This window comes from Oncorhynchus mykiss, chromosome 17 (assembly GCF_013265735.2).
Source record: "Oncorhynchus mykiss isolate Arlee chromosome 17, USDA_OmykA_1.1, whole genome shotgun sequence".
Taxonomy (NCBI): domain Eukaryota; kingdom Metazoa; phylum Chordata; class Actinopteri; order Salmoniformes; family Salmonidae; genus Oncorhynchus; species Oncorhynchus mykiss.
Window position 1 is genome coordinate 62,550,551 of NC_048581.1, and position 10,055 is coordinate 62,560,605.

General features: G+C 41.9%; 1 protein-coding gene across 1 annotated transcript; it reads right to left on the minus strand.

The window, feature by feature from the left end:
- Window positions 1-3,427: 3,427 nt before the first annotated feature.
- On the minus strand, window positions 3,428-9,467 carry LOC110493235 (photoreceptor ankyrin repeat protein-like). Its single transcript, XM_021567502.2, has 4 exons — window positions 9,189-9,467; window positions 8,832-8,961; window positions 7,527-7,667; window positions 3,428-4,278 (listed from the first exon to the last, which is right to left on the minus strand). Exons 1-4 carry the CDS (start codon window positions 9,465-9,467, stop codon window positions 3,428-3,430), a joined length of 1,401 nt encoding a protein of 466 aa, XP_021423177.1.
- Window positions 9,468-10,055: the final 588 nt, after the last annotated feature.

Genomic DNA, 10,055 nt, shown 5'->3' on the forward strand with positions numbered 1-10,055 from the left:
GTCTGGTTGAAGGTGCTACACAATATTGATTATTGAATTGTCATTGATCTAGTTCAGTCTTATCAATAACTTAAACATATTTAATAATGATCTCTTACCTAGAAGGGCCATGGGTAATAATAGATTGTGTAGAAATGCAGACAATTAGCTTTAGATGTCAGACAGATACCACATCCCTTAGCAGACTATGCTACTGAACTTCTGAAAAATAAGCAGTGTGAGTGTATTGACATTGACACTATACATTTAGAAAAGAGGACACAGAAACCAAATCCATCCTTCCTCCTAGACATCCCTTCCTCCTAGACACCGAAACGTGCCTTTAGGCTGGATGCAGTACAGTAATTAGTCCGTTCTCATTGTATTGTGTTACATTGTACAGGCATCAGAGTTACCTCATACTGTCCTTCCACTCAGCCCCACCTTGGGTTGATGTATGTGTTGACAGTAGAAGAGGGTGTGGCCCTGCACACGTATGTCACCCATGCTAGTTTTATCCAGTTTATTCTATCATCTATCTATCTATCTATCTATCTATCTATCTATCTATCTATCTATCTATCTATCTATCTATCTATCTATCTATCTATCTCACACAGAAACAAACAGACAGACAGACACACACACACACACACACACACACACACACACACACTTGCTGCACACATTCAAAAATAGTTTTTCACTTCATAGAAAGTATCCAGTATTAGGCTATTTAATGCAGTCATAAAGAACAGTATAGTGTTCATTGCAATGCAACTCTGTCTTGCTGTATGTTTCCTCCCAACATTCCTCTCGGAACCCAAAATACGATTACCATCTAGATGACAAACACAGTGAAGCACTCGTGATCTTTATCGCTCTCTCGTTTTTTTTTTAAATAGAAGGAAGCTCTTTTTTACTCTGTAACTCTCCATGTGTCCAGCAGTCAAAGAATGAAAAGTGCAGCAATTTACTGAAAATAAAGTTTGTAATCTCTTTACTTAATTAAATCAGTCATCCATGATTATTGACCCTACTATAGACTAATTACATTTGCAAGTATTTGCTTATAGGTTGAACTCTTTTGAATTAGCTCTAGACCATAATATAGTGTGTCCTACAACTTGATAGGGTTATTGGTCTGCACATCATGGCGGCGCATGCCCCTGGCCCCCCGTCAACTCCCAGTTGCCAGACTGACCAGACAGGCGGAGTCTTTGAAGGGGTATTATCTCTCTGAAATTCACTGAATCCCACACACTGTACAGATATATACAGCCATACCCCAGACAAAATACTGTAGTATACTATGCTCTAAATACTGTAGTATTTCTATAATTATATACTATAGTATTCACTATAGTGTTTTTGCGGAAGTATGCTATAGTATTCACTGTAGTGTTTTTGCGGTAGTCTACTGTAGTATTCATTATAGTGTTTTTGTGGACTTTACTGGAGTAAAATGCTATAGTATGCACTACATGATCTAGGGATACTACAATGTGGAGAATAGTATTCTCCAGTATACTACAACATTCTAAAGTAAGCAATACATGATCAAGGGATACTACAGTGTGTAGTATAGTATTCTGTAGTATACTACAAAATTATATTGTAAGCACTACAGAATCGAGGGATACTACAGTGTGCAGAATAGTATTCTACTGTATACTACAACATTCTATATAGCAAGTACTACATATAATCAAGGGATATTACAGAGTGTAGTATAGTATTCTACAGTATACTAAAGTTTACTACAGAATACTATAGAATTCTATAGTAAGTACTATAGTATTCTATAGGAAACTGTACTATGTTTTAATGTGGGAGGCCTACACATAGCCTACACAGAGCGAAGAGTAGAGAGCAAACACTGCCTTCAACCCCATACTGACCAACTGTAAGACACACTATGGCTGATGAACAGGAGTGTGAGACTGAAATGCAAGACTTTAAAAATAGAAATGTAAGGGTTTTAGTTCTTAGTAGAGAACTATGAATCCAAAGAGCCAATGTGATTGATGTATACTTTTTTCATTAGTGTTGTGTATTACAGTCTGATCTTCAAAGTATTTTGTATTCACTTATTGTACTTAGGGCCTCTTACCCTGATCATATTTACAGACGAAGTAAGAGAAAGTCTCAAGTAAAGCAATGAGGAATGTAAAAAGCGAAACAAGGTCGCTCTCTGCTGGCAGGCTTGAGGTAATGCGTAGGCTAAGTGAAATCTGTTTTTTTACCTAGACATGCTTATGTCTGGCTCATCCATCAGATTTGTTTTTAGATACTTATTAATGATGGTATGGCCAGAACTAACTTCCCATTACCTTTGACTTCGTTCCCCATCTCAGACTGAGATTTTGTAGTTTGGAAGTTACATATCTTGAAAACTTGATTGCTGACATGCAAAACATTTTGGGAATATATCAACAATGGACTAATGAAACAATTACCAAAGGGTAGTTTTTGGTTGGAGTTTTCCTTTAAGTTATCCCAAGTTGTCTTAAAAATATCTTCAGCACCACAGTAAACAGCACATAATCAAATCTCTTCATAAAATCACATCATCTCACTATGGTTTATTTACAATATTTACAAAATAAAAGGACCAACACATTTATAAACTAAATCAATTCATTATATCAGTAGTAAGAAAGCTATTGTTTGAAAATGGCATCCAAATTTGGAAAAATACAGACAGCAGAAATGTCCAACTGCACCAACCAAAGTGCCTTTGTTTCTATAATAAGCATTCAACAAAACGCACTATTTTTGCACACTTGCATAAGCCTTTAAACATTTGCAAAAAGGATCATTTTAGCACTGTGATTTGATTTAAGTTATCCCCGAGGTGTAGGCCTAGTATACGTGTGTTTTTGTGAGTCTTGAATTTCTGAGAATTTACAGAAAGGGACTAAGCCTATCCTTTTCCGCAATACACTTGTACATACAGTAGGTCTATGTGTAAAGAGAAATTACCATCTAGGATGATGGTTTAGGAAGACTGTCTCTTTCACTGTTGAAAGAGACCAAAGGCAATTAAAAGTTCCTTGTGATAGTAAATCAGTAAACCCTGAGTAGTAAATTTGTTTTAGATACAGCAAAATCGTATTTCTCCATTAAGACAAAAAGACAGCATTGTATTATCGTTATACCCTGGATAATAGTTTAATCCATCCCCTAAAAGTCAAAGAAAGTTTCTAAAACAGTTTTTACAAAACTAAATATTTACAAAGCAGTATGAATGATATGACCTTAAGAAAAACTTTTACTGCGTTGGCCAAATGATCTGGAGTTCAGCCCTTCTAGCACTGAGCAGTACTTCAGAATTCAGATACAGTCAAGCTCACAGTGTGAACGTGGCATAACGTTTTAAGTGTAACTCTAGGAAAAAAATATTGGAAGTGGGCGGAATTAAAATAAGTTGGCATTGTTAGACACCTCACTTCTTCTGTTTCTTCTGTTTCTTTTCCTTCTTGGTCTTCTCTTTTTCTTTCTCTGCCTTCTTCTTCTCCTGTTTCTCTGCCTTGTACTTCCATATGGGCGGCTCCAGATGACCCTTGTGCCTCTTCCTCTTCTTCTCCTTCTTAGGCGTGGGCTCTCCAGACTTGACTATCTGGATCTTTGGGATGCAGCCAGAGGGGAACACACTGTTCCTGTGGGCCATGTGCCTGGGGATGAAGGTGCGCACCCCGGTGGAAGCTATAGAGATTATGCTGCCCCTGCGCTCTGTGTCCACACAGCAGGACGTGGCGATGGTCTCGGCTGAGTGGATGTGGGGAATGATGGAGGATACGGAGCCATTGCTGTGGCACACAGAGCTCTCCCCCAGCTCCTTCTCTGAATGCTTCTTCGCCAGCTCTGGCACGGCCAGGCGCCTCTTCCCCACTTCAGGGGGGCTGGTGGGGCAGAGGGGCCGGCAGCCGGTGGCCACTAGAGGGCTGTGGATGCTGGTGGTGATACGCACCATGTGGTCCAAGACCCCGTTTTCCTGGGGATCTCGGGGAAAGTTGAAGCCGAAGGTGGACTTGATGCGCTGGGTGATCTTCTGGCTGGCGCTTTTGTTGGCCATGGCCTTGGCCACCAGCACCTTCAGCTCTGGCCATTCGGGGACGTAGCTCTCAGCGAACTGCTCAGCTCTAGGACGCAGGTTGAGGCGGCGGAGGCGGTTCAACGTCTCGTAGCGACCCGTCTTTAGTGCCCAGTCCCGCGCACACTTCTGCTTCGTAGAGTCTACAGCATTTAGGTCTGCACCTGGGAGAGAAATAGCAGAGAAGGAAAACAATTGCTTTCAGGCCACAATATTTATCCATTGAAACACTTTCATTGATGTTACATTGCATATAACCCTGACCTGTTCATTGGACGTGCTACCTGTCCCAGACCTGCTGTTTTCAACTCTCTAGAGACAGCAGGAGTGGTAGAGATACTCTCAATGATCGGCTATGAAAAGCCAACTGACATTTACATCTGAGGTGCTGACCTGTTGCCCCCTCGACAACTACTGTGATTATTATTATTTAACCATGCTGGTCATTCATGAACATTTGAACATCTTGGCCATATTCTGTTATAATCTCCACCCGGCACAGCCAGAAGAGGATTGGACACCCCTCATAGCCTGGTTCCTCTCTAGGTTTCTTCCTAGGTTTTGGCCTTTCTAGGGAGTTTTCCTAGCCACCGTGCTTCTACACCTGCATTGCTTGCTGTTTGGGGTTTTATTGTGGATTTCTGTACAGCACTTTGAGATATCAGCTGATGTAAGATGGGCTATATAAATACAGTGCCTTGCGAAAGTATTTGGCCCCCTTGAACTTTGCGACCTTTTGCCACATTTCAGGCTTCAAACATAAAGATATAAAACTGTATTTTTTTGTGAAGAATCAACAACAAGTGGGACACAATCATGAAGTGGAACAACATTTATTGGATATTTCAAACTTTTTTAACAAATCAAAAACTGAAAAATTGGGTGTGCAAAATTATTCAGCCCCCTTAAGTTAATACTTTGTAGCGCCACCTTTTGCTGTGATTACAGCTGTAAGTCGCTTGGGGTATGTCTCTATCAGTTTTGCACATCGAGAGACTGAAATGTTTTCCCATTTCTCCTTGCAAAACAGCTCGAGCTCAGTGAGGTTGGATGGAGAGCATTTGTGAACAGCAGTTTTCAGTTCTTTCCACAGATTCTCGATTGGATTCAGGTCTGGACTTTGACTTGGCCATTCTAACACCTGGATATGTTTATTTTTGAACCATTCGATTGTAGATTTTGCTTTATGTTTTGGATCATTGTCTTGTTGGAAGACAAATCTCCGTCCCAGTCTCAGGTCTTTTGCAGACTCCATCAGGTTTTCTTCCAGAATGGTCCTGTATTTGGCTCCATCCATCTTCCCATCAAATTTAACCATCTTCCCTGTCCCTGCTGAAGAAAAGCAGGCCCAAACCATGATGCTGCCACCACCATGTTTGACAGTGGGGATGGTGTTCAGGGTGATGAGCTGTGTTGCTTTTACGCCTAACATAACGTTTTGCATTGTTGCCAAAAAGTTCAATTTTGGTTTCATCTGACCAGAGCACCTTCTTCCACATGTTTGGTGTGTCTCCCAGGTGGCTTGTGGCAAACTTTAAACGACACTTTTTATGGATATCTTTAAGAAATGGCTTTCTTCTTGCCACTCTTCCATAAAGGCCAGATTTGTGCAATATACGACTGATTGTTGTCCTATGGACAGAGTCTCCCACCTCAGCTGTAGATCTCTGCAGTTCATCCAGAGTGATCATGGGCTGCATCTCTTGGCTGCATCTCTGATCAGTCTTCTCCTTGTATGAGCTGAAAGTTTAGAGGGACGGCCAGGTCTTGGTAGATTTGCAGTGGTCTGATACTCCTTCCATTTCAATATTATCGCTTGCACAATGCTCCTTGGGATGTTTAAAGCTTGGGAAATCTTTTTGTATCCAAATCCGGCTTTAAACGTCTTCACAACAGTATCGCGGACCTGCCTGGTGTGTTCCTTGTTCTTCGTGATGCTCTCTGCGCTTTTAACGGACCTCTGAGACTATCACAGTGCAGGTGCATTTATACGGAGACTTGATTACACACAGGTGGATTGTATTTATCATCATTAGTCATTTAGGTCAACATTGGATCATTCAGAGATCCTCACTGAACTTCTGGAGAGAGTTTGCTGCACTGAAAGTAAAGGGGCTGAATAATTTTGCACGCCCAATTTTTCAGTTTTTGATTTGTTAAAAGAGTTTGAAATATCCAATAAATGTCGTTCCACTTCATGATTGTGTCCCACTTGTTGTTGATTCTTCACAAAAAAATACAGTTTTATATCTTTATGTTTGAAGCCTGAAATGTGGCAAAAGGTCGCAAAGTTCAAGGGGGCCGAATACTTTCGCAAGGCACTGTACATTTGATTTGAAGGCTACAGCTAGCTGAACATGTTTTCCTCAACTCTTTCAGAGTATTGATAAATGTGAACTGGCATTGAGAGACTGTGACTCCGTTGGATACTACAGATCTTCCGCAGAGGCCAAAATAGCTAAATAACCCTGGATAATCCCCTGGCAACCAAGACGAAGGAATCAAAGATTATGGCAGAGTGAATTAAGGTAGGTTGGTGTCCCCAAATTGATCCCTTAAACCTGGCAGCCATCAATAACACATTCAATCAACCAGGGAAAGCTGACCTCAAACATGGGTAGACACACCACAGGTACATCAGGTACATCCATCCATCCCAACCCTACCCCATTACTACATACTTCCTATAACCTTAGGCCTTCAATCAGTATGTTCATGCCAAGCCCCAAATGGAACAGAAATGAATTAAGACCATAATTGCAAATTTGCTGACTGGGAAGCAAAGCATTGGGTAATCCCATTATTCTATGTGTACTACTATGTCTTTCTCCTCTCTCCTTCTCTGGTCCTTTTTTCCAAATCTGCTTAGAGGTATGCCCTTTGGAATCTGGAGTAATTGAATTACTTCACCTAGTGGGACCTAATAGATGGCAGTGGACACAATCAACTGTAGTGTGTCACTACCAGGGGCGGACTGGGACCAGAAATCGTCCCCGGCATCTATAACACACCAGCCCATTTTTTCCTTGATGCCCCCACCGGCCCATCTTTTTCTTCGAGGCCCACCACATCGGCTCATTTTTTTCCTTGAGGCACCCATATTAGAATGATAATTATAATTTTGAGCAAAAGACCCAAGTTAGACAGGCCTACTTGGCTAAAAATGGACCAACCCATCTGGCATTGGCCAGAAATGCCAGATGGCCAGTCTGCCCCTATTTACTACGAACACTGAGGTGCCTCTGATAATACACACATGTGAGCTATTTGCCATTGTGAATGATGCACAAACATATAATGTAGGCTTATACCCAGTAAACACAGGTAGGTAGATTACATTTTTGTACTTCTAACATCTATTTGTTTGGTTGTCTAAACACTTCTAAGATATTCCCTCATGTATACAGTAGGGTGTATAGTAGTGTTGAAGTGGAGGAGGCCTCTCACACACCGGCCATGATGAGGGAAGACACCACATCGTCTCGGCCCTGCATGGCAGCTTTAATGAGTGCAGTGAAGCCACGGCAGTCCCGGATCTCTGTGTCTGCTCCGGGGTAGTAGTTGAGGATGTAGGTCACTGTAATGGTGTGACCTGGAGAAGGACACAAGGTGATAATGGGTTTAGGAGATCATGAGATGCCATTGAAAAGATTAAAGGCCTGTGACAACTGAACAAAAATATAAATGCAAATATGCAACAATTTCAAATATTTTACTGAGTTTCAGTTCATATAAGGAAATCAGTCAAATAAATCTAATCTAATCCTAATCTATGGATTTCACATGACTGGGATTACAGATATGCATCTGTTGCTCACAGATATCTTTTAAAAGAAGATAGGGACGTGGATCAGAAAACCAGTCAGTATCTGAGTATTTGCCCACTGAAGTTGGTTACAATACTGTCAGGTCAAGACTCTGGGGAGGACAATGAGCATGCAGATGAGCTTCCCTGAGACGCTTTCTGACATTTTGTGCAGAAATTCTTTGGTTGTGCAAACCCACAGTTTCATCAGCTGTCAGAGTGGCTGGTCTCAGACGGTACCGCAGGTGAAGAAGCCGAATGTGGAGGTCCTGGGCTGGCATTGTTACATGAGGTCTGTGGTTGTGAGGCCGGTAGGACGTACTGCCAAACTCTCTAAAACGACGTTGGTAGAGAAATGTATATTCAATTCTCTGGCAACAACTCTTGTGTACATTCCTGCAGTCAACATGCCAATTGCAGGCTCCCTCAAAACTTGAGACATCTGTGGCATTGTGTTGCGTGACAAAATTGCACATTTTAGAGTGACCTTTTTATTGTCCCTACCACAAGGTGCACCTGTGTAATGATCATGCCGTCAGGTGGATGGATTATGCTTCTACACCTGCATTGCTTGCTGTTTGGGGTTTTAGGCTGGGTTTCTGTACAGCACTTTGAGATATCAGCTGATGTACGAAGGGCTATATAAATACATTTGATTTGATTTGATTTGATTATCTTGGCAAAGGAGAAATGCTCACTAACAGGGATGTAAACACATTTGTGCAAAACATTTGAGAGAAATAAGCTTTTTGTGTGTATAGAACATTTCTATGATCTTTTATTTCAGCTCATGAAACATGGGCCCAACACTTTACATGTTGCGTTCATATTTTTGCTCAGTATAGTACTCTAGAAAGGGTGGTGACATTTGGGACACAACCTAGAAATCTTGCTAGTGAGGCTTGTTTTACTGTGTAGTATTTAGTAATAGGTCTGGTGAGAGTGGCTAACCTGCTTGTGAAGCGATCATCAGTGCAGTGTTGCCATCGTTGTCCTGGTGATTTATGTCCAGGTAGGGACAGTGGTGAAGATGTTGCACAATTTCCAAAAAACCCTTATAGCACGCCACCATCAGACCGGTCTATTGGGTGAATAATTAGAATTAGAATGATATTAAAAAAATTTCAACGCAACGGATTCAAGTCTGCAATTAAATCCAAAACCAATTCTGCATGGCTTTAATGAAAGCATTCAGTGTCTATATACAGGGCATGGTGCTCCTGGTATTTTAACTAGTAACCCTCACGACACGCTGGATCATACACCACCAAAAGGCATCCCAAATGTGAAATAACAAGAGACCCATACCCAACCATTGTGGTCCACCTTCATGACCTCCTCTTTGGTAACCCCTCTCTCCAGAACCTTCCGGAGTGCCAGGGTGTTGTTCCGAGCACACGCCTCATACAGCGTGTTGGCGGTGCCCCGTGAACCACCTTCCTGCTGGTAGTCTGGAAGCACTGAGTCATCTGAGAGGACACTCCCAGAATCCGACTCACTTTCTGACAAAGACACCTCTGAGGCGTCTTCGTCAGGCCCTTTGCCTAGGAGGGGGTCCTCGGACACAGAATTCTTCACGGTGGCCATCTGTTGGCTTCGAGAGACCCGAAAGCAGAGTGGAAGAGACGGAACTGGACCCTCAGTCTACATCCCAACTGGAGCTCTGAGGAATAGAACCAGAGAGGTCAAAGGTCAAAGACTGAAACACAGTCTGGCATGGGCCCACACCTAGAGATCTAGGGAACTAAACCAGTGGTCAGACCAGTTTGTTCATTGTGTTAGCATTGAAGTTGAGGCACACCCATAAAGATAGATAGAGGACGCAACATTGAATCTGTCCCATTATGGCGTCTGTGAGACACCATTTTGAAGTAGTCAATTTTCTTCTTCTACTACTTCTATGAGTTGGTTAATAAACTGAAAGAGTGCATATTGCCACCTGGAGTGTGTTTGAACAGGTATAAAGCCAAGGTTGTCAATTTACTGCCACCTGCAGTTATGGAATGTTTCCTCAGGAGTATAATTCATTGGCTGATCCCTCCTGATGACCTGGATGGAATTATTTGATCCTTCCTTAACACATAAGAAGTCCCATTGAGTTGATTACTTCAAAATGGTGAAAGTGCTCGATGTCACTGCCCATGCTAAAACACTAGAGTGCACTAGAGTCCTCGA